The 26238-nt window shown below is 31.7% G+C and overlaps 1 protein-coding gene and 3 long non-coding RNA genes across 5 annotated transcripts in view; all 4 read right to left on the reverse strand.

Moving 5' to 3' along the window:
• Window positions 1–4765: 4765 nt before the first annotated feature.
• LOC108905845 lies at window positions 4766–5795 on the reverse strand. The gene is made up of 2 exons (XR_001964281.1): window positions 5743–5795; window positions 4766–5041 (listed from the first exon to the last, which is right to left on the reverse strand). It is a non-coding gene; the product is annotated as an uncharacterized LOC108905845 (long non-coding RNA).
• A 2561-nt stretch (window positions 5796–8356) lies between these two features.
• LOC108905846 lies at window positions 8357–9415 on the reverse strand. The gene is made up of 2 exons (XR_001964282.1): window positions 9372–9415; window positions 8357–8626 (listed from the first exon to the last, which is right to left on the reverse strand). It is a non-coding gene; the product is annotated as an uncharacterized LOC108905846 (long non-coding RNA).
• A 5768-nt stretch (window positions 9416–15183) lies between these two features.
• LOC108905843 lies at window positions 15184–15749 on the reverse strand. The gene is made up of 2 exons (XR_001964280.1): window positions 15680–15749; window positions 15184–15459 (listed from the first exon to the last, which is right to left on the reverse strand). It is a non-coding gene; the product is annotated as an uncharacterized LOC108905843 (long non-coding RNA).
• Window positions 15750–23706: 7957 nt separating this feature from the next.
• LOC108905832 (acyl-CoA synthetase family member 2, mitochondrial) overlaps window positions 23707–26238 on the reverse strand; it is a 10528-nt gene continuing 7996 nt past the window's right edge. Inside the window, exons 6-9 of one of the 2 annotated variants that reach the window (XM_018708862.1) lie at window positions 25126–25291; window positions 24249–24505; window positions 24044–24185; window positions 23707–23988 (exon numbers count right to left, since the gene is read on the reverse strand). In XM_018708862.1, coding sequence (XP_018564378.1) covers window positions 23755–23988; window positions 24044–24185; window positions 24249–24505; window positions 25126–25291 — 799 coding nt within the window. In that variant the 3' untranslated portion in view covers window positions 23707–23754. The remainder of the gene's footprint in view (window positions 23989–24043; window positions 24186–24248; window positions 24506–25125; window positions 25292–26238) is intronic. The other variant, XM_018708863.1, reaches the window with a different exon arrangement.

Here is a 26238-nt window from a genome sequence, read left to right on the forward strand (position 1 = left end):
CCATTGTCGGCTGGTAATGGTATTAGATATACAGGGTGTTAATGAACTTATGTCAAAAATTTAAATTTTAAATTTAAATTTAAAAAGGAGCAAGAATTGAGTTAATTGATGCCACAAACTTGTATCGGATGTTTAAGGCCATAGAGAAAAAAAAGTAATTAAAAATGTGTATAAAACTGTTTTGGAACTGCTGGAATATATGTATTTTATCACGGCGAGTACTTACAAAAAATTCTGTAACTCTTTTTACGAGTTTGTAGGTTTCTTATGAAGCCGGACTGTATTCGAAAGTCAGATTGTAATACATTGTTGTAGCGATTGCTGTGCTGTTTTTCAAGAGTACATTTAATAGCCATATTTCCAAGTTTTCTTTTGAAAATAGCACATTTATTTAGCAATAATTTATGGCGAAGCAAAGGAAATTGCTCACAGAGCTTGTCAAGTGTACCATGCAAAATATCCTAAACGATGTGCTCCCGCACCGCGAATATTTGTTGCTGTAGCGCAAAGAGTTTTGGACACCCGTGAAGTACAACCGTGTCGAGGTCGAGACGGTGGCTCAGGACAACCACTAAGAATGTTAAATGTCGAGTCGATGATTTTAGATCTCGTCGAAGAAGATCCGCATCGTAGCACCAGAAATATCGTACAGCAAGTAAATATTTCGCATCCAGTTGTGTGGCGGACACTACGAGAATCTCAGTTATACCCATTTCATATACAACGTGTTCTAGCGCTTACTCCTGGAGGATTTTCCACTACGTCGAAGTTCTTCCGAATTGTTGCTTCAGGAACATGCAAGAAATCCTCACCACTGGACTATTGAAAATCCACACGAAATACGTAGCGGTGCCTTTCAGCAATATTTTTCACGTTAACATGTAGACCGGTATCGTTAATGACACTTTAATAAATAGGACCTTTTAAATTACCTAGACACTTAGATGGTCATATCTAGATTTTGTGCAAAATCGCTTGCCGGAGTTATTAGAAGACGTGCCATTAAATGTTCGGCTAAATATGTGGTTAATGCATGACGGAGCCCCCGCTCACTTTTTTCGAAGAGTCAGAGAATTTCTAAACATTACTTTTCCCGATCGCTGGATAGGCCGCGGCAGCCTAGTTAGATGGCCTCCCCGGTCCCCGGACCTCACCCCTTTAGACTTCTTCTTGAGGGGATATGTGAAAAGTGTTGTGTACTTTTTACTTGTACTTTTTTGGTGTAAATGGTTATTATTGATTAAAAAACGTTATTTTCTGCATGGCAGCTATACCGAATCAAACAAAATCAAAGAAGGCAACATAAATAATTACAAACAATATCCTTAGTCCATGTTTATAATTATATTTTATAGTAGTTATTTACTCTATAGAATCTTAGATTTTGATGAATTAAGTGCAAGAGATTAGCATTTGGTCTCTGATTATTCTTGAAATAAGGGGTTTTCTATACAAATTTTCACAATGAACCTATCAATGATTCTATTGCAGAATAGTGTAACAAAAGCCGGGACTCGTGATAGATTATTTGTTAGTTCTCAGAACGGATGGGTCAATTCAGTCAACAATAATTATTGAAAAGTGAATGGTTTTCAAGTAGGTTTAGCGTCGCCATAAACTCGTTGAGAAACTGGTGCCTCTTGTCACCGGGGTAATAAATTTGCAAAGCTCGACCATCGCAGTCCTTCGGAGAAGGCCTCATGTTTAGCAATAATTTCGAACACGTAGACTTAGATCATCGGGGCCATGTGCTAGGTATCTGCTATCGACTAACTGCGTCGGTTTAGCCCATGTCGAAGGGGAAAATCTGTATTTCTAATAACGCGCGATATACATTCGAAAAGACGTAGGTATTCCAAGATATTTAAATAAGTTGTTAGAATGTTGTGAGAAAAATAATAATAGATCAAATAGCGGGTTTTAAGCTATAAGATTAGATTAAATGAGATCGACTAATCCGTCCCATGTTGCTATACGGACTCACAAGACGAGAGGTCTAGGGATACTTGTAAATTCAGTTTAGTCTCAAAATTATCCATATAATTGTAAATACAGACAATTTGGTATTAACATGGTATAGTTAAGCCATTTCAACACCCGATTTTCAAGGAGCCCGCCAATAAGATAAGAACAGAAGCTTCTGTATCCAACAAATGGGCGTGTCGAAGAGAGGTGTCGAATTCAGGAAAAATCTCCGAAAAAAAGGCAGTTTCTCCTTGGAATCCACACTGGCAGTTGTTTTAATTTTAGAGTTTCGGGTTAATTTGATAAAGTCTTTCCAAATTTTGCTATGAATTCGCGTTGGGTTCCCTGAATCTCGGATTGCGTTATCGCGTGTAAATTAATTAATAGTGTTTGTTCGAATCCGTTGTCTTCGTTATTTTGTTTGTTTTTGTTTGATTGTTATTAAAAACTTTCTTCGAAGTTTTGGTGTTTTCTTGCTCTTCCAAATTAAGAGTCTATCAAGTGAGAGTGGAACACCCTGTACAACCAACACCTGGATTATATTTACTCTTCCTGAGCGACGCACAGTGGGGCAGAATCCCAAAAAGCTGGCCAAAAGTTTCTAATTCGGTAATTTTTACTGTTGGATTGGCTAGAGTAATATCCCAAGTCTCTGAATCCATTACTATTAGGGTCAAATTCCCTATACCTGCTTCTTAAATCACTACAAAGGCGACCGCTGCTCGAGGAAAACATGGCTCGCGCATAGGAACAGAAGTAATAGTTGTGTTTAAATGGTTATAAAATTTCGTAGAGTTCACCGATTTATCTCTAACAAAATGGAATCAACTCATAAATGTACATAGATTATGAATATGTAGGTTAAAATACTCAATATTTTTACAAAAAATAGAAATTGGCTACCAAACTTACGTGAATTTTACGTTACAAAATGAAATTAGAATTTAGTTTTGAAGAAAAAAGTTTAATAATTCTGCAGAATTCTGTCATTTAACTCATTGGACAAAAAAGATAAAACTATTATCTGTAAACTAAAAAAAAAATCAGCTGCCTATAAGTGCCTAACAACTTTTTGTATAAGTTTTTGTAAAATGTAGAGTAAAATGAATTTCGCCTTCTCTGGACGATGCAAGACATGGGAAGATTGCAGATAAAGACGAAATTGTGTCAACTTCAGAAGATTCGACGGATGCTACAAATGAAGATTTTTCATCTAATGATGATTCTTTTCTTTTATGGAAAAACTGGTATTTTAATTACAACTTTGGCACGGGATTCAAATAAATTACTCCCGACACTTATTTAATGAAGTACATGAATAGTCAAATATATCATTTTTTATTTTTACATCTTCTTCATGCTTGATAAATGTGACATTTCGTATTTCATAATATTTTAATTCTTAATCTACTCGGAAAGTCCCTATTTACAAAATATTTCTACTTCTGATATAGCTATATTAAATCCTCCACATTGAATTTTGTAATTCTGACTCCAAATTCATTATCAGCAACCCCAAAACCCCCGAATAACAAATTTCATATCGATTTTTAAAGATTTTGACTTTTGGCCAGCTTTTTGGGATTCTGCCCCACTGTGCGACGTGCGGTAAGTGTCTAAAAATCATTCTCTGAACGTACAACATTTCTAAGTTCCCACGTACCAATTAAAGTGTAAGTAATAAGTACCTATAACTCCCTTTCGAGAAGTAAAAAGTCTTTCTCTTTTGCAAGTTAATATCGTTATGATACTGGTCATAACGGTAGATGGTTAAATAAAGAAATAACCCCCCAGGTTACTATAGATTAAAAAATATGTGCAATAATCTAAGGTTTGCAGTATCTGGAAACATATGTATTTGTAATTATTGGTCTGCGTTTCATATTCAATTTATTCAATTTTATTTGATAATAGTTCCAGAAATTATATATAGTCAAATTTGACTCCTCAATCTAAAGTCATATTACTAAGTAGTTTGATGATATTTCATGCTGTAAGGAAAAATGTAAAAAGAAAAAAATTTTTAACAAGGATTGTTTATTTTCTATTATATCATATATAAAAATATCTGCAACAGTTTAGCGGGGTTTGCAGTATCCCTGTGCCCACCCTACTTGTTTGTAGCAGAATCCTGAACAGCAGTTGGTGCTGCCATCGGGTTGACAGGGCGTGCCAGTACCTTAGAACTGATGGTCTTTCTAAAATATCTATTAGCGCTGACTTCAGTTTTGGATGAAGGGTCGTTTGTTATCCTCTGGTATCACTGTCAGTTTAAAACATATTTATTATATTAAAGGAAAATTCGTGTACCAGCCAATCATTTGTCTAGATTGGATTTTAAAATCCTCTAAACAGGAAACGTTTTTGAACTTTACTCGACATATTTGAAAATGAATAATAACAATTTTGCCAAGAACAACCAAAAACATTCTTGAATAAATCGACTTGTATGATTTCGCTGCAGCTGAAATGTAAGAGGCATTAATAGAAGATATAATTTTGTTGTATTGTAATTTATTTATTGTTTTACTTATACAAAACACTCACTCTATGACAACCACTGATAGTAATTGGACAGTTCGAAAACATCATATTTAAAGTACTGGAATTGAAACAACAAACAATATGGACGTAACAATATGACAACGCAGAAAATTTTGGTAGAAAAAATATATGCCCCCTTCCATCCATTAAAGAAATATTTATTTAAAAACAAATTCGACTCTGTATCAAAATTCGTATTTTCTCAGTAGTTTTATGATATTTCACGATATAATGAAAAATGGTAAAGAAAAGACAATTTTCTACTATGATTCTTTATTTTCTACTGTATCACTTATAAAAATTTCTGTAGTTCAATAGTTTACCGGGGTTTGCAGTATCCCTGTGCCCACCCTACTTGTTTGTAGCAAAATCCTGAACAGCAGTTGGTACTGCCATCGGGTTGACAGGGCGTGCCAGTACCTGAGCAAGCCATCACAGTCTGTTGCAAGCAGGCAAATGCAACGAGTACAATGAAAAATATCGTGGTGAACTGCATTATGTAAATCTTGACCTGAAGATGGCCGGACCTAAACTAATAGTTTATGTATTAGAATATATAGGTACTTATAAGAAGCGTTTTTTATATTATTAGCTCCTGTACTTTCATTTTACTTTAAAGATATTAACTGAACTCAAATTATTTACAATTTTTTCTAAAATTCTCATTAAATCTTTGGTACCAAATAAGTATGCTAAAGAAATAACTTCATATAGGTATAATCCAGTCATTAATAACTATTTTAAGTAAAAATAATATATCAATATAAGTAACTAACTAATTAATGAAAACTACTAGAACTACTATTAATGAAAAATATTTGAAATGCGTGTTGATCTCTGTTCGAAATGTTAGAAGCAAGACTAAGATATATTTATTTTTTTTTTAATTTTTGACATTATTTAATAATATAGTCATCAGGAATTTGTTTTTTCGTTAGCGTTATTGATGCAAATAATTTTTATTTTAAATAATAAATATTAACGATTAACTTATTTACAAATTTTTTTAACTTGCCTAGATTTTGATATAAAAGAGTATTAAAAGTGCAAATAATTTGAATTAACTCTTTGTGACCTCTATTACAGTTGTGAAAAACAACAAAACTAAGCGAATTGCAAATATAAAAAAGTACACTAAATAAATTTATTGTTTTGTCGAGACAGCTCTATCAAATAACAACTCTTTTAATAAGTTGTAAATGAAGAAAATAGCTATACTATTTATAAACTTACCTATTTTTCCTATTTATCAGTTGTGACGCTGAGATTCTCTCGTTGAGATTTAATTGTGGATGAAGTGTCGTGGGTATTTATACAGAATGTAATGAATTTACGTAGCCACATATTATCATTCAATCATACTATATTCTTAGCAATTTATAACAGGGTTTTTTTAATTGGCGGAATCAGTTTAATTTACGTGTACAACAAATTACATAATTTTCCAGAATTCAGTAAAAATTATATTTCTAAATACATTCAGCAGTAGTTACTATTAAATTTAATGGTTCATTGTTTTTTAAAAACAATTTTTAAAATACTTTCAGGTAGTTCAAAAAAAAATACAAAATAGATGTTTCGTTCAGAGATTTGGTAAACCAAATCAGCAAATTATTAACAATTTGGAATAGAATCAACAAAAATTCTTGTAAATATAGTGTTCGATTGTGTAGTCATATTTTTTCAGACAACGCGACAAACCTTACAGATGCCAACATCGTGTTGATAGAGACCAATAAATTATTGGAAAATCATAAATTTTAAAACTACTTGCGTCAACAAAAAATAGATGGCATTTCATACCTACAAGCCGCTGTAAAAAATGTTAAACAATAATTAAAGCGAATACCTACTTAATATTATAAATTTAATACTTGAAGAATATTTACATTTTTACCACCAAGTCATTTTATTATTGGAGAGCCATTAATTGCAATTCCAGGACTCAACTCAACTCAATCCGGAAAATTAAAAAATAAGTCATTCAATGAGATTTTTAAGGAATATTGAAGCTGTTTTAAATTCCCCACCATCAAAATCTGAAGTGTTAACATCAGGCCATTTTGTCATTAGAGAGCTATTGATTGCAGTTCCAGAACCCAACAAATTTAAGAAATCCATATTTTTTATTTTTGCCAAGTGGCCCTCTGAAATCCGCTCCTAAGAATAGTTTTTTTATATCCCCTATTGTACGAGAATCACTAAATTTGGTACAAAGAAGTTTTATGGCATGTGGAATCTGATAGTGCCACCTTTTTGGGGGCACCCCCTTAAGACACTTATTCGTGGGCCTCCTCGTCTTTGAAGCCAAAAAATTTGGTCGCATAGTTGAATTTCTTAAAAATTATTAATCCGTTAGATACTTTTTTCGTAAAACGTAATGTTTTCGAGAAAAATGGCAATGACATCTGGTATATGCCAATGTCCACTTCAGCAGAGGACTATATGGTAGTTTGACACAGATCTGTCATCAGTTGTGGGTTCTGTGGTGCACAACCCTCATCCACTTCATTGGCCCAAGGGAAGAGTCATCGACGGAAGTAACTAACCAAGGTGTAGTAAAATATTCAATTGGGAAGCTCTGTTTATTTGCTAGTAGAAATTAGTGTTTTCTTTGGTGTAGATTACCTACCATATTTCTTTGAAAGAGAACCTTTAAAGGGAGGTGGTAAGTTCCTTAAAGTTCCCTTGTAGGATATGCAACTATAAATACGTCCCAAATCAGGGTGACGAACTTTTGTTTTTGTTGTTGATAACATGTCAAAATCATTTTAGAATATTGTAAAACGTAATACACTCCACTTTATAACCATGAAACAACAAAACAAGCAAGAAACAAACTATTATTTAATTCTGAGTGTCAAATCCAGGAAAAGGAGAACATATTTTCATTTTACTACCACGTAGTTCTTTAGAACGATTTAGAACGAGGGACTACCCACAATTTTATAGATAGAATTAGTGAGAAATAAAATCGTAGTTTGCATATCCAGATTTGTTATTGGCGTTCATAGTTACAAGAACATACATAGTTTATCCGACGAAGTGTCTGCGAAAGGTTGGGAAATCTCGGAGCTGCAGATATCTCGATTGAATCAAATACCTATGCCTTACGCAAATTCATTTCATGAAAAAGTTACTCTTGTTCGTTTTCTATATCTCCCTTGGTTATGGAGATATTTGCATATACAAATTTCAATGCATTTCGTGTTTAAGCAAATTGTAATCCTTAAATTAAACTAATGCGACTTGACACCTAGTGTATGAACCAAATTATTTACAGTTTTCTAAAAAACGACTTAAAGGGAAAGTAAAAATTGGTCAAATCATTTGAGTGATTTTTATTTTTTTTTTCTAAAATGGAAACAAGATACGAAAAAAATTCAAAAGACAAAAAGTTGTATTTTTAGTTGCTTAATGCAAAAAAAGTTTTTAAAAGTCAGTGACGTACATTTTTTTTGTCAAAAATATTGGTTAAGGTGCCCTCCGGGACGCTACTAGATTTGATAATTTTAATTTAGTTAGGGCTAAATTAGCCCCTTTCTACCATAAACAACACTGACAAATTTCAACAAAATCGGCTAGGGGATGTTGGAAAACTAAGCATTACGGGACCTATGTTTATATCAAAGAATCACCCCTCATACTTAAATAACACCCTGTATTACAGTATCTGGAAACATGTATTAGCAATTATTGCTTTGCGTTTCACATTTAAATCGATTAAATTTTAGTTAATAACACTCACTGAAGTTACAAATAGTCAAAGACTCTTCAATCAAAACTCATATTTTTTTAGTAGTTTGATATTTCAGTTTGTATGGAAAATTGGTAAAGAGAAACACAATTTTTAATTATTTTTTTTATTTTCTGTGGTACCAGATATAAAAATATCTGCAATAGTTTACCGGGGTTTACAGTATCCCTGTGCCCATCCTACTTGTTTGTAGCAGAATCCTGAACAGCAGTTGGTACTGCCATCGGGTTGACAGGGCGTGCCAGTACCATAACAAGCCATCACAGTCTGTTGTAGGCAAGCAATTGCAATGAATACGATGAAAAATATAGTGATGAACTTCATTATGTAAATCTTGACTTGAAGATGGACGGACCTAAACTGAGAGTTATATTAGAAGATATACATAGAAGATATACAGTTATTAGACAAATTTTTTGTATATTTTATATTATTAGGTCTTGTACTTTTATTTTATTTTATAGGTATGCTAAAAAAATTGCTTTATATTTATAGGTATAACCCAGTCATTATTTTTAAGATCAAAATAAGTAGGTAACTAACTAACTAATGAAAACTTCTATTACTACTAATACTAATGAAAAATGTGTAAAATGCGTGTTGATCTTTGAACAAAATCTTAGAAACAGAAAAGAGATATTTCATTGAAAATTTCCGATATTATTTAACAATTTCCCCGTCATCTAGGCAGATTATTTTTGTTTATGTAAATAATGAATATTAACGAAAAACTTTTCTATAAAATTACTTCTTTACCATACCCAGATTTGAATATAAAAAGTAATGGCATTACTAGTGCAAATAATTTGTATGAACCTAATCTTTTCGAAATAAAATGACAATTCTATTCTCTCTGTTGCATTTGGAATAAACAACAAAACTGAACAAATCATAGGTAGAAAAAGGTTTGTAATACACCAAATGAATTTATTGCTTTACTTTGTCGTATTCGTATTAGATTTTTGTACAGCGGAGATAGCTCTATACCACATCTGAATGAAAAAGCAATTTGAAGAGAGATCAAAGGCGTCCAACCTAGAGAATATTTTATGAGCCTATCTAAATATTTTCAAAATGTGTAGTAGGTATTATAAAATTTGCTTACCTATTTATCAGACGCGACGCTGAGGTTCTCTCGTTAGGATTTGATTATAGATGAAGTATCTTAGGTATTTATACAGAATGTAATGAATTTACGTAGCCACATATTATCATTCATTATACTATATTCTTGGCAATTTATAACAGGGTTTTTTTAATTGGCGGAAAGAATTTGATTTACGTGTACAGATAATTACATAATTTTCAGTGAAAATTATATTTCCAATCATACTGCCTCTATTAATTTTAATGATCCTTTGTTCTTTAAAAACATTTTTTAAAATACTTTTTTGTAAGATAGTTTGGAGTGATCTGGTCATGGCCAATTTGACAACAGATCTGATACGAAAAAAGTGTCCAAAAAATAAAAATTACAAATATCTCCAAAAGTAGTAACGGCAAATCTAACAATGCTTATATGACTTGAAAGGAAATTTCAATCTGCATACGACAGAGTAAAAAAATACGGGGCGTTCCATTTATGTTAACAAAGTTATAGCTGTTTGAAGTTATCAGAATGTAACAACAAAAATGAAACACCTAGTATTAAATATTTTAATTTGTTGGTATACCATAATTTAGCGTTACCTATGCCCTTTACAGGTACCAAAAAATCTGCTTGATATCACGTTCCCGAAAAGAATTACTAGCATCTCCGCGAACCCTTCATCTTCATCTTCATCTAGTGGCTGGTCCTTTAAAAAGTCCCATAGCACTGCGGCCTAATTAGGCCTATTGTGCGTCCCACTACTAGTCCTATTCAGCAAGTAGATTTGTCCTTTTTACAAAGTCCAAAAGCTTCCTTGCTGACACTTCTCTCAATTCCTTGGGTTCCAAATAGGGTATCCCAAGAAGCGTCATTCTGCTACGTGCAAATCCCGGGCACTCGCCCAGGATATGCAGAGAAGTTTCATCCGCCGATTCACATCCTCGGCAGACTGGACTGTCTACAAGCTTTAGCTTATGTAGATGTTTCCTAAAGTGACAGTATCCCGTTATGAGTCCTGTCACTCTTCTGAGCCGGATTCTATTCAAGCTCAGTAGCTCATTCGCTCTTCCCTTCGAAGGATACTCCATAAGCTCCTTAGAATGGCTATGTCCTGGCCTTGAAGTCCAGTATTTCCTATGTTCTGTCTCTGTCCATTTGCCCAGAGCCCGCCTGACCACACTGGGAGATGTGCCACAGAAGGGCTCCGGGCCAATGAACACTGTCTCGGATCCCTTCCTAGCAAGTTCATCCGCTTTCTCATTTCCACAAATGCCTTTGTGCCCTGGCACCCAACACAGTCTGACTGTATTGTTGGTGGCCAGTTCAGTCAGCATTTGTAAACAGTCCCACACCAGTTTTGAACTTACCTTGTGTGCGGCTAAAGCTTTAATTGCAGCTTGACTATCAGAGAATATATATATGAGTTTACGTCTATAACCTCTACGTACATTCTCTGCCAGACACGCCATTATCGCGAAGATTTCTGCTTGGAATACAGTAGGGAACTCCCCCAGACTGTAGCTTGCACTCCATCTGGGTCTGAGTCCATATATTCCTGCACCCGTCCCTCTGGTCATTTTGGAGCCATCTGTAAATACTAGGCTCCACCTTTCCAGGGTATTAAACCTTTCCTCCCACTTGCATTGATCCTCTATTCGAGTCTCAAATGGCTTGTGGAAATGAAATCTTGGGACCATCTTGTCGGATACCATCCCAAGAGTTGGTTCCGACATAGATGTGTCTATGATCCTGGAGTGGGAATCACCCCTCCAGTCATTGTTATTCCTGAGTCGATATGCTGCTAGCCGCGCTTCTCTTTCCACCAATATGCAGCGGTGGCAGATTTAGCATGACTTCAAGTGCAGCTGTCGGGGTCGATGCCATCGCCCCCGTTATACCTAAACAGGCCAATCTCTGAATTCTATTCAGTTTTTCCCTAGCTGTGGTCTGTTGTGTTTTCTGCCACCATACCACAGCGCCGTAAAGAATCCTGGGTCTTACTATCGACGCCGCGAATCTTTGCATCTGTGAAATTTTTTCTTTAAAAATTAATGTCTCAAAATCTATCTAACTCCTAGATATAGGGAATATTTAATAAAGTGACCTTCAAATTTCACGTAGAATCCGAAAATGCAATAATATATAGAGTGTACCATTTAAAATAACGAAGTTGGTGTCGACTTCCAGTATAACCGGAAGTGCTGGAGAGTTCTAGATATTTTAGTTGTGTCCGCCTTAGGAACATTGCCATGTTGCCAAATTTTCAAATGCTTCGGAGCAGTACTTTCATAGATATCGGTCGACGCAGTTCCCGGTGGGACACCCTGTATAATAGTTTTGATTTTATTATTTCATGCACCTAAAATATTACTTGTCCAATATTCTAGTATAATTATTAAATTTTTTTAAATATATCTAACAAACAGTTCATGCAAAATATTAAAAAAATATATGAATAACATATTTTACAATTATATTCTATGTTTAAGTTGTAGTTTATTTTTCTGTAATACGTATTGAAAAATGTCATTTCTAATAAGTAGTTAATACAAATAAATTATGTAATCTGGAAATGAATACATATTTATATTTTTTTTTTAATTTTTAACTTGAAAAACAATTAATAAAAATTACATATGTACAATTTCAAGTAGTCTATATTGTTAAATAATTATGTTGTCAGGAATTCCTGTTACATTATCCTAATTAATGTAAAATATATTTACAGTTTATAGTAATATAACATTATCTTCAATACTAGAAGCATATTTATGTATAACTATACGTACAGGTTATAAAAAATGAATACGTAATTTGCATATCAAAAATTGGCATTCATTGTACAAAAATCATGATTGCTTGACGATTTTCTTAGTTGCAGCAAATCTGAAATCTCCGACATTACCTATTAATGGATATACTGGCCCGCCGACATTATTAAATTTAAATAGTTACAGAAGTGATGAAGGAAAACCTAGATCAAATAAGATACTGTGAAACAATTTCCCAAGATCTTGATATTTACTTTTGCTGTAGTAGTAGTAGTTGTCCAAAATGGCAGTGGTCACAGTTACCATACAGACTTTTTTTTTAATTAATTTTCAGAAACTGCGGAATAAAATAATCGGGAACAGAAGGTAGAACAGGCCATTCTCCTTATGTTTTTCACAGTTTTTACTTAAATTAACAGTACTTTCCACAGAAAAAGAACTCAGTCTTTTATTTTCATTTTGCAAGTTAAATCTAGCTAATGTATTCTGTTCTGGAAATAGCACCTAACTGGTTTTAAGAGTGAATTAAAATAGAATTATTCAATAATCTTAATCCAATTTTTAACTAAAATTAATGTAAAATGCCTAAACTACTCGTTTTAGAAAAATAATTTTGGCAAGTGAAACATTACCACAAAATTTAAAATTATAGAATTTAAATGGTAAATTTGTTAATTACTCAATTTAACATGCATGCCTACCTAATTGTTGAAAAAATGGGATACCTAATAACCTGTCAACCTTCCAATTCTAAGGTATACAAAAAAACCCAACAACTTACTGTTTCCGCTTGAATTCTAACTACAGCAAATGGATTGTAAACTTGCATTTTGATTTTAGACAAATGTGCTTAGAATAAATTAAAACACTTTCCCAGTGATACAGAATACTGATTTGTTTACTGCAAACCGTAACGCTTGTCTCCAAAATTGTGTAAACAGTCGATACCATTGTTGGATGGTAATAGTAAGAGGATATAAGCATTTATATTTCAAAATTTCTGTGATTATTTCTCATTCACTTAACTTTTTTATTTCATGTAAGAAGTTGGAATTTAAGAATTCTATGTAATACCGGCAACATTGGATAGTTGATCTCCCATTCAGAAGAGATTGAATTGTGTAGGTGTAAATGCCAAAGAGAGGTGTCAAAGGTTCTTAACCAATTTTCTGTTGATATTATACATATTTATTTTAAACTTGTTTGTTTCTTTTTTCACGAAATAGATCTATTAATTACATGGTCTACATAGTAAACTTTAGTTATGTTTAAAATTTAAGAATAACTCTGTATACACTGTCACTGTCAGAAAATTTCACTCAAATTTCACTCAATTTCACTCAGTAATGCATCAATCTCTGTCCACACCCGATTGAGTGAAATTTTCACTCTATTAGTATGAGTACAACTGAGTGAAACTATTGCATCAGAAATAAGTGAGTTTTACTCAAATCTGAGTTACTACTATCAATTGAGTGACTTTTGACTCTATTCTGAATATATAAAACCAATTTAGAGTTGACTTTTTCTCTAATATTTTAATTTAAATACACAGATCTGTTTTAGAGACAATATTTTAGGTCTCGATTAAAGGAATTGGTGAACTGATCGGACGAATAGATTGCCATAACCTATATTGTACGTTAGAAATATATAATTATAGATAATTTAACTATTCGTTTATTTACCCAAATATTAATCGAGTCTTAATATATTGTTTTTAATTATTGTAATTAAATCACTGCATTTGAAGAAAATGCATCTGGATATGAAAAAGAGTGGGATCACTCAGTAATAAGGACATTTACACTGATTTAGGTACAAGTGCACCAAATACGAATTTACGTGAAGAATTTACTTAAGGAGTACCTATGTTTGAGTGAATGTACTCAGTTTTAGTTTAAATTTAGTCACAAACGAGTAAAGTGACCAATATGCACAGTATTGAGTGAAGATGTGCTCAATAATTTCACGCCGATTTTTTTTACAATGTAATATGCATGTTTTTATAAATAAGTATAACTAGGTACTAGGAATTAGAACTGATGGTCTTTCTAAAATATCTATTAGCGTTGACTTCAGTTTTGGATGAAGGGTCGTTTGTTATCCTCTGGTATCACTGTCAGTTTAATACATATTTATTATATTAAAGGAAAATTCGTGTACCAGCCAATCATTTGTCTAGATTGGATTTTATAATCCTCTAAACAGGAAACGTTTTTGAACTTTACTCGACATATTTGAAAATGAATAATAACAATTTTGCCAAGGACAATCAAAAACATTCTTGAATAAATCGACTTGTATGATTTCGCTGCAGCTGAAGTGTAAGAGGCATTTATAGAAGATATAATTTTGTTGTATTGTAGTTTATTTATTGTTGTATGTACTTATACAAAACACTCACTCTATGACAGTCACTGACAGTAATTGGACAGTTCGAAAACATCATATTTAAAGTACTGAAATTGAAACAACAAACAATATGGAAGTAATAATATGACAACGCAGAAAATTTTGGTAGAAAAAATATATGCCCCCTTCCATCCATTAAAGAAATATTTATTTAAACAAGCTAAACCTGCTAAACTCTTAAACATGAATCTAAAAGTGTCGAACTAGGATCTCTACTTATTTTTAATTAAAAATGTTCACAAAAAATTCCAAGGATAATTTTTCATAATAAGTGCCGAAAATCTACATAAATATATTCGAAAGTAGGTATTTGAAGAGGCTGAAAGTGTGTCTGTAATTTCTGTAGTTTATTACGAATTCTTAAAAAAAATTAAAAAGTCAGAGTTCCACAGGAACACCAATTTTGTTAAATTAAAGAAATTAGAATTTGATTGGAACATGGGATTTTCGTGTCGCGAAAAGAAATTTTGCAAAAATATTAGACATTATTATTCTGTGACTCATATTTAAATCGATTAAAATTTCATTTCATAAATCCCGGTGAGGTTACAAGTAAACTTTGACTTTGAATCAAAATTCGTATTTTCTCAGTAGTTTTATGATATTTCACGATATAATGAAAAATGGTAAAGAAAAGACAATTTTTAACTATGATTCTTTATTTTCTACGGTATCACTTATAAAAATTTATGTAGTTCAATAGTTTACCGGGGTTTGCAGTATCCCCGTGCCCACCCTACTTGTTTGTAGCAAAATCCTGAACAACAGTTGGTACTGCCATCGGGTTGACAGGGCGTGCCAGTACCTGAGCAAGCCATCACAGCCTGTTGCAAGCAGGCAAATGCAACGAGTACAATGAAAAATATCGTGGTGAACTGCATTATGTAAATCTTGACCTGAAGATTGACGGACCTAAACTGAGAAATCACGTATTAAAACACAATACAATCGAGACAGCTCCATATTATTATCTTATTTAAGATATTTTTTAATAAAATCAGGATGAAAAACAATTACATCATGGAGGAACAATTTAGAGAGAAATTAAACAAAATAAAAGAAATAGTCAATATTTTATGCCTCCATTACGTAATATATTATGAAAATGTATTAGTTACTATTTATAAACTTTCCTACCTATTTATCTGTTGACGGTGATGCGTTGAAACTTTCTTGTTAGGAATTGACTTTGTTGATGAAGTTACTCGGGTATTTATACAGAATGTAATGAATTTACGTAGCCACATATTTAAATAATTTACTATGTTCTTAGCAATTCATCACAGGTTTTTTTTTAATTGGAGGAATCAATTTGCTGAACGTGTGCAACAAATTAAATAATTTTCCAGAATTCAGGGAAACTGTATTACAAAAAACAAATTAACTTTAATGTACCATTGTTTGTTTAAAATTGAAAATAGGTAGGTACCTTTATATCAGATGGTGCAGAGAAATAAGACTAAACTATTTCAAGAGGGACAAACTGCTAACATAAAAAATATGTTGCTTGGATCTCACGATTGCATGGCCACCTTGATGAAAAGGATTAAAGATGTTTTTCAGTTACGTCCTGTTTACCTGAAAAAATTAAATTATAAACAGTTGTTTTGTAATTTAAGACCAAGTTGAAACGATATTTAATAAATAAATGTTTCGATTCTGTATTTTAATATTATCCTTTTTCTAGCTAATTTATGTTTTGTAAACTTGACTACCTCTTATATACAGGGTGATTCACAAACGGTAAACAAAAATAAAACCTCGTATTCTTTGGTGAATTTTAAAGTGAGTCTTTCGTATAAAATTTTTATCTAGGACATTTCGTTAAAAAGATACAGGGTGTTAAACTCAAAAGAATATTTTTAATTTTTTTAAATAATTTAAAAACTAGTAAGTAAAATAATTTGAAATTGGGCACATATAATTATGTCCAAAATCTGATGCCTTTTTCTAAAATTTAGATGCTCCAGTGGCGGAGGTACAGGATATCGGTGGTATATTTTTTCTAAATAAAATAGTACTTACACCAATGTTTTATGATACGTACATTTGGTATATTTTCGGATTCGCCTTTCAATTTTTTTACAAATTACTACCCTTTTATATTTTTCGAAAAAAAAGACAACGGATTTCCTTTTATGGGGTGCTGTTAAACGGATGGTCTACAGTGAACAAATTAATACGCACCTGATCAGTTAGAAGAAAGAATAAATAATGCTTTTCATCAGATTGAAGCAACAGTAAATTTCGATAAATTACATTTTCGTTACTAAAAAAACGTCGCGTTGTTTGTGGTATTTTTGAGCATTTACTCAAATAAAATCATTAAAATGATAACTAATGTTGTTCATTTCTTTATTCGATTAAATAACCGAATGATTAGGTAGTGTTTATCAAATCATTTAAGTAAAAGTGTTTTCTGTTAGTTTTTTAAGTTTTACTTGAAAATCAGCCTTTTTCGAAAAACATAAGATGTAGTAATTTGTAGAAAATTGAAAGACGAATCCGAAAATATCATCATTGTTACCGTAAGGCAGTGGCGTACTATTTTTTTTAGAAAAATATGCCACCGATAGAATTTTAGAAAAAAACCTCAGATTTTGCACAATGAACATAATTACATGTGACTAATTCCAAATTATTTCACTTACTTACTACTTTTCAAATTATTTAAAAAAATAAAAGTATTTTTTTAAGTTTAACACCCTGTATCTTTTTAAAGAAGCGACCAAGAAAAAAAAGTATGCGAAAGACTATTCTTAAAATTCACCAGAGAATACCAGGCTTCATTTTTGGTCACAGTTTGTGAATCACCCTGTATTTCTGAAATGAAAAAATTAAAAGAAAATCAAAATTCTTTTACATAGATTTTTATATGACTTAGGGATACGGATATAAAACAAAAATATATCTTTTCTAATTCATAATTATATTATATTTTAAATTTTCCAGTCATAATTAGAAGAAAATTATTAATTAATTTATAATTATGGCTTTTTTTTAATACTCATTCTCGACACAATGTGAAATGGGTAGATTTTAAGGTGGCCATATCTCTGGCCGAGAAATGGTGAAATTTCTGGCATTTTTAGGTACCGAAATCTTGAAAAGTAAAACGTGTAGAACAAAAGTAAGCACAAAAATAAAATCCTTGATGTTTTGTTTATTCATTGTTACCATTTAAATTTACTCAAATAAAATAATAACTAAAAAATAGCGTTTGTAAAACATGCGTTTGCTGTTATTCTAACCTCACATTTTAAGAATTATTTTCACGTACTTATAAATAATAGTAAACAATTTTATATGTAGCACTAAGCAAGTAAATGTTATAAGAATATTTACATGTGGAGTTATGTCTAAAAAAGTTAGTATTTTCGTAGATTTCAGTACCTAAAACCTTGATGGTTTGATAGTTTTTTGCACCTGTTTATTCGTTTTACTGCGGCGTCTTTGAAAATACTTAGGTGGCATGACATAACATTTCTATTATTTGATAAACTTTAGATTATCCAGTTATTAAATGTTTGAAATTATTTGTCTTTGCGGAAAACACTATTTAAAGAATATGGGGCCCTTAAGTATTTTAGTTATAATTCGATTTATGGTATAAACAATATTTTAGTAAATACCATTTAAAATTCTTTAAAACATTATAGTTCGTGTAATGTAATTAATATATTCAGAAGTCTGCATCTTATATGCAGTTAATAATAAATTCTCTGGTATATCGACGAACAAATGCATATTTATAATTATATTTAAAAATTGCCCTTAACTGGAAACACCATAGCGGTATAAGATATCATACAATTATGTTATTACTTACCTTATTGTCGAGATTATTTAACAAACAATTTTTCAATATTTATACAGGGTGGTCCGAATTTTATGCAGGAAACTTCGAGGGCCGATAAATCTCTTTAAAATAATATATGTTTGTCTTATAAACATAGGTCTGGAACGGCACCGTTTTAGAGATACAGGGTGTTGAAGTTGTCAAAAAACGACACTGCATTTTTTACATGTCATTGTAACTCATTTATATTTAATGCACAAAATACCTAAAAAAAGGTAACTTTAATTTTTTCCCGAAGATTCACCGTTCTCAAGTTATTCATACCAATACAATCCCCTTGTGGCAGACACTTCTAACGATAATATTACAAGAATACTTGTTTATGTTTAAAAGTAAGTGCAATTTGTAAGCACATCAGCAAAATTATTTACACTCCTTTCTACACCACCTGTGAGGTAGTGTGCGAAATAAACAAAAAACCATTTTTTTTAAACCTCAACACCCTGTATCTCTAAAACGGGGCCGTTACAGACCTATGTTTATAAGGCAAACACATATTATTTTAAAGAGATCTATCTACCCTCGAAGTTTCCTGCATAAAATTCGGACCACCCTGTAGAATAATTAGAAACACATGACCATTCAGCAAAATAAATTACTTTTTCAGTGTCTTTGTTTACCAAATTGAAGTCCATTGATATATTTTATTTATGTCATTTTGAACTGATATTGTTTTAACTGATTCTGGATTTTAATATATATTTTGAAATCATCCGCAAAAGATAAATGTTATATGATGTAATAACAATTTCTGTTAGACTGTTAATGTAAATTAGAAATAACAGAAGCTGAAGGTCACAGAATAAAGCAATGGAATGAAATGGATGTATAACCATGTATGAACACATATAGTTTTCTGTTTTAGTTTAAAAAAAATTGTCATGAAATCCAAATGTATCTTTAAGTTTACATAAAATTAGATTATGTGATATACCTGTGGAATCAAATGTTTTTTGAAATTCAGTGCATATAACGCCCACTTGACTTCCGTCAAGTAAGGTTAGAGATATGTACCTACTGAGTGATATTAATTAAATTACTAGCAGTTGGTCTATGTTTATATGATGATCTGATTTGAAATTTAAATATATGTTAAGATTTGTTGTTATTGCGCAAACATTTATTTCATATATGTCATTATCATTTTTAATTGAAACGTCTGAGAAATGTACATTTAAGTTTACAAAGTGAATAAAAAAATTGGTACAATCTTCACAATTCCAATACATTCTTCAACTATCAGGGATTCTTGTCCTATCCAATTATTAAAACTATGTAAAACAAAATATAATTATCATTAGTTACATGAACTTTTGTATTATCTTTTAACACTAAAAGCATTTTTTGGTACGATTTTTAAATCGAAACTATTTTGAAAATGCAGCATACATTCCAGTTGCAAAGTAATTTGATAGTGTTTTACAAACATCGTTAAAAAGAATGTCTGATAAAGAAAAACACATAATATAAATAATGAAAATATGTTTCTACAAATCAAATTATGTGGTTATATCACCAATACAGGTAGCAAATACAAGTTACACATATTTCATTGTGGAATAATTATGTATATACCCATTATTTAAATTGACATATGCGTGGAAATATTTTTCATGAGTCGTAAACGATAGTTACTCTACTGAGTAATGTTTCTGTTGAAACTGATTAGTATTAAATATTAATGATGTATAAATATATTCTAAAACTATGTAAACATACAGGATGCTTCACAGCAAGTAGTAGTATAGTACGTATATTATTCCAACAGGAATAAACTCAATTACAGGACATTACGGAAATAATACATAAGAAGAAGAAGAAGAAGGAGGAGGAGGAGGAGAAGAAGGAGAAGAATGATTTATTTTCCATTAAGACAGTATACAGACAGTATATAAGACAGTATAATATAGGATTCGTCACACACTTAATCTAACATAAAAAAATAAAAAACTTCAATCTAAAAATTTAAAAACTCCAACACACTGTAAAAACATTTATCGAGCAAATATAGCTTTAACTTTCGTTTAAAAATATTTACAGACAAACAGTATTTAACATCGTTTGGTAAATGATTAAAACATTTTGAACCCAAGCAACAAGGAGCATTCACGGCTAGTTTTAGTTTGGCAAACGGCACTCTAAGATCACCAGCATATCTCGTGTTATAGTTGTACTTATCTTTGTTAATATCAATGCTTTTCTTATTAATACACATAATTCGTATATAAACAAACAGGGAAGGGGTAAAATGTTTAATTCCTTAAAATATTGTCTACATGACTCTCTGTATGGGATTTTTAACATGCAACGGATGATTCTTTTTTGAGCAATAAAAACACTGGTCGAATTGCCCCATAAACAAATTGCGTATCTAGGTCTTGAATCTACTTAGGCATAGTAAACGTGTACAAGCTGGGAATGGTTCAGCAAATTTAAGAAAAGAAACTTCGGAGAATACATTTTCGAAATAAGTTTATCACAATGTTCAGGAATTCATCCAAATAAACACCTAGAAAACGTACACCGTCATGTGCATTAGTCACAATTTTATACATACCTACAAGTAAAATGTAAAATTAAAACAGTTAAACACACTTTATCTAAAATAAAGTAAGTACAATAATACAAATAGTATACAAAAGTGCAAAATTATAGTAAAAAAAAATAAAATATAACTTATAAAAAGTTCGGATAGTTCTAGCAAATTCGCAGTAAAATATTACATGAGATCTGATTGACAATTGCAGCACCAAGAAATTAAGCTGAAAGAGAATATAAGGACAACCAATTAGATTATATGATAAGTTGTAAGTATACAAATCTCCTTTATTGATAATTTAAAATATTTTATTACTGAAGACGGAGTTGGATGATTATAATATAAATTAATGCAAAAAAAATTAAAGGGTCAAAAGAATTTCCGAAAATTTTCCGTGATTTTTGACACTGTATTTAGGTGAAAAATGGTAGTATTGGAAATTAAAAAAAAGCATTTTGAAGCTCTAAGATTCTAGTTTTTAGATCTTTCGGTCGAAATTTTTTCAGGAGCTACAATATTCATGCAATTCTAAGAAATAGCGAGACAGAAAAATTTTGCAAATTTCCAGGGACTTGAAAAAATTGCATTGCATGGACCAGAGGTTGTTTATTCAGCTTTAATTTCCTCTTTTTTAATTTCGATACAACCATTTTTCATGGAAATATCGGACGTGTAACGGAAAAGGATCCTTTTGTCTTCAATCATGGATATCTCGGCGACAAATGGTCGTACAGAGAATTGAAGGGCAGTTTCAAAAACTGGAACATGCTGCCGCAACTTTTCGGAATAATTTTTTTTTTATCTCTACACGAATTTTAAAAAACAGGAAAAAAGGGTAATTTATGGTTTTTTAGAAAATTGACGGCTATATTAGAAATATTCACGAAATGACTAATGCTAAGCATGACTTCTACAGTTCGATATACCCTGAAGTACCCTGTGAAGTTTCATCTCGATCTAGCGAACCGTTTCTTTGTTTCAAACAGTTAAACTTTTGAAAAAATCGAAAGTTTTTTTGTTTTTTTTTTTGGAAAACCTGGATATTGAAGAAAACAAAATCCAATTGTTTCCATCATGATTTGGATTTTCCGTCCTATGCTTCTGTTCAACTTTTAATTAAATTGAAATTCAAGTTGATGAATTTGACCCCGATTCATACCGTTTTTTGACACAAATTTCTAATTAGTTTTTGTACAGTCTGTAATCACTTAAAAAACAGTTTTTTTCAAAGCTACCCTTTTTCTTTGAAAAAAATTTCATCAATTTAAACGTTATTTGCGGTAAAAATAAGAGAAAACTTCAAAAAATTGTTTCTTCCATTTTAATCATGCTTATGAAGTGTTTAAGTTAAAAAAACGTGACCCTTTAATTTTTTTCAAAAGTTTGACGGTTTGAAGTAAAGAAACGGTTCGCTAGATAGAGATGAAACTTCACAGGGTTCTTCTGGGCATATCGAACTGTAAAAGTCATGCTTAGCATTAATCATTTCGCGAATATTTCTAATTTAGCCGTCAATTTTCCAAAAAAACCATAAATTACCATTTTTTCCTGAAAAAGGTGAAAACAATTATTTTCCGAAAAGTTGCGGCAGCATGTTATAGGAAGTTTATTCCAGTTTTCGAAACTGCCCTTCAATTTTCTGTACAACCATTTGTCGCCGAGATATCGATGATTGAAGACAAAAGGATCTTTTTCCGAATAAACAAGCTATCTGGTCCACGCAATAGTTTAGCTGAAGAAAAATTTTCCAAATTCGTGGACTCGGAAAAAAAAATTATTTTTCGTGCTGTTTCATAGAATTGCATGATAACCGTAGCTCATAAAAAAATTTGACCGAAATATCTAAAAACTTGAATCTTAGAGCTTCAAAATGCTTTTTTTAATTCCTGATATGGCCATTTTTCACTTAAATACGGTCTGTCAAAAATCACGGAAAAATTTCGGATATTCTTTTAACCCTTTAATTTTTTGTATTAGTTTAGTGAAATCCAAAGTCATTAACAAATATTAGATAATAGATCGTGTAAATTGTGGAAAAAAATAAAATGAAAAGGGTATATTTTATAGTAGTGGTAATACATAGTTTGTGATTTTAAAATGTGATTAAAAACTGAAAACTAAATGAAACAAATGGAGTAATTGTGAAAATAGGTTACTGTGTTAATATAATAGTGTGGAATATTTTTAATAACGTGTGATTTTAAAAGTAACTTTGGTAGAAGTAATAATAATAATAATAATGAAATGCAATATACAATAAAGTAATGAGAAAAATGTACACCTTGGGTGACATGGAAATAAGACGTAGGAGAGGTACATTCCCCAAGTAACAATATTAGTAACAATATAATAAAGTATGTGTCTGGCTAAATACACAATGTGTGAGACTATATAAAAAAGGAGAAGAAATCTCAAAAGCTTAAATCTAGCGAAAGCATAATATAATATTTTTAAAGTCTCTAAATGATTTGCTATTATTATAAATCCTGATTTCTTGGATGATGCCTTGGCAATATAATCAATGTGTTGTGAAAAGCTTAAAGTATTGTCAAATATAACCCCCAAATATTAGCGGTAAAGAGTGACATTTTAAAATAAATCATTAAAACAATCTAGCAGAAATATAACACTCTTGACCTGAGAAGCTAAGCGTTAAAAATATTAATAAATCAAAAAACGTCTTGCAATATTTATAAATCAAGCTTGTAACATATTTGATGATCTCTAGGTATTAGGAACGAGGAATAACATTAAACATAATTTTGATTATAAAAATCGTTTAATCATATTTATTACGGGTATAAAAGTATTCAACTACTTATTTGGTTTGCTATTTACAACTTGTTCCACTAGTTTAAATTTCTGAACCTTTCCTGATAACGTTTTTGGAATCTTCTCCATGATTACTAAGACCGAAGGAATTTTGAAATGGGATATATTTCCTTTGCAAAACGTCTTCATTTCATCTAACGTAACGGAGTGTCCTTCTTGGACTCGTATACAGGCGCAGACTTCTTCACCTAGCCTTTCATGAGGCAATCCAATCACCTGTAAGTAAAAAAACAGATACATTGTGTTTAATCATACAAAAAGACGTACTCACGTACGACTCTAATATATGTGGGTGTGTATTCAGATAATCCTCAATTTCCTTCGGAAAAATATTCTCCCCTCCTCGAATGATCATCTCCTTCAGCCTTCCTACTATTCTTCCATAGCCATCTTCGCCCATAATGAACTGATCCCTGAAAAATAGCAATGTGTAGAAGAGCGTTAGTTATTTCAAGCAAAAAAAATAAATAATTTACCCAGTACGGAGCCACCTATCCTGTCCCATCATTTCTTTAGTTTTGTTGTCGTCTTCCCAGTAACCCAGCATGTTACTATATCCTCTAGTACAGAGTTCTCCGGGTGTTCCAATGGGTACGATTTTATCATCAGCATCGACAACTTTGGCTTCAATGTGGTCGTGAATGTGACCTACTGTTGCGGTAGACCTGTATTCGTTATCGTCTAACATGGATTGGAAAACCACGGCAGTTGTTTCGGACAATCCATACACAGACTGAAAAATTATTTATCTTGTTTAAATTTCTGTATTTTTATCCCTCTTAGGAATTAATTACTTTACGTAAATCTTTTAGTCAAAGTTATGATACTTGGCCAAAGTCCCATGGGGAAGTCCATAAAAGTAAACAAACGTGTTTATATAAATCTTAATTTAGGAATGCAGCCTTTGAGATATAGGCTTTCAATTTTTTTAGAAAAAAACAATTAATTAATATTTTTGTATAAGTACCAACTTCGTTCTGATTTCAGTTTTTTATTTGCTTTAACTTATAAATTCGAAATATGTAGTTACTATTATAAAACAAATGCAATCATTGTTATGTAATTATCTTCAAAATACTCCCCTCCTCATACCTACACTATTTGCAACTGAAAAACAGAGTTATAGAGTTAAGTACTAGGATTATTTCCCAAGTATCAAAAGTAGATACTACTGTATAAAATGTTTGTTAAGGTTGCGTTCTTGAAATACAAAAAAAAAATAATACTTTTTCAAACTGACAATAAAACGACCAGTAACAAAGTTCATACAAAGTCATTTGTTTATTTTTACCTAAGAAATTTCGCCTTAAACTTTGCGCACTTCCTCGTTGGACAACTTGTATATATACCTACTTTTACTTTTTTTACTCCTATTACGTTCAACATGTCTTTAAATAAAGACGGAGAACATGGTGCTCCCCCAGCCACGGCAATTTCTGGAGAAATTTTTTCTCGTCTCTCTTTCTGTACTCTCACCAGATCTACATACATCGTTGGTGTACCATGAATTATAGTGCAACTGAAAACATACGACAAAGACATTTCATTATCCAAAATTTTAATAATAATAATAATAATAATAATAATGATAACTACAGGGTGTTCTATCTTAGAGGGATTCTTCTATAACTCCGTAAGTGTAAAATTTATAAAAAAAATGGTTTCAATAAAAGTTGCCTGGAATCATGTGGGTCATGTAAAGAAAATATTTTTAGCTTTACAGGGTGTTCCATTTCGCGTGGGCGCTACATAACTTTGTTATTTTAAGTGGAACACCCTGTATATTATTGCGTTTTTTAATTTCTTGGTTAATATTAGGTAAAGTTTATTAAATGTACATGGTGTTTAAAACTTACCGTTTTCGAGATAATCAGTTGTTTTTTAAAAAAAATCACGATTTCAGTTCTCTAAATGAAGCATAAGCACCAGCAAGATCAATAACAGCAATAACAACGGCATCTAATCTAAGGCAACGATGTTGATAACGCTCTAAATTCTTGTTACTTGAACTGGTTTCCTTAGTCGACAGTATGTGTAAGGAGGATACGAAGCGTTCTATCGTGTTAGGTAGGAATGCTTTGACTACTACACTAAGGAGTGTGCTTTAGTTGTCACTGTTGCTGCTGCTGCTGGTGTTGTTGTTACTGTTGTTGTTATTACAGCTGTTGCTGTTGTTATCAATATAATCAATAACAACGACTGCAACTGCAGCGTTAACTAGAACTAGTACTACAACAACTACTACTACGGCATCAACAACGCCGAAAACAACAACAGAAGCATAAGCACAAGCTATATCAATAACAGCAATAACAACGGCATCTAATCTAAGGCAACTATGCTGATAACGCTCTTAAATCTTGTTACTTGAACTGGTTTCCTTAGTCGACAGTATGCGTAAAGAGGATACGAAGCGTTCTATCGAGTTAGGTAGGAATGCTTTGACTACTACAGTAGGAGTTGTGC

This window comes from Anoplophora glabripennis, unplaced genomic scaffold (assembly GCF_000390285.2).
Source record: "Anoplophora glabripennis isolate ALB-LARVAE unplaced genomic scaffold, Agla_2.0 scaffold95, whole genome shotgun sequence".
NCBI classification, from domain to species: domain Eukaryota; kingdom Metazoa; phylum Arthropoda; class Insecta; order Coleoptera; family Cerambycidae; genus Anoplophora; species Anoplophora glabripennis.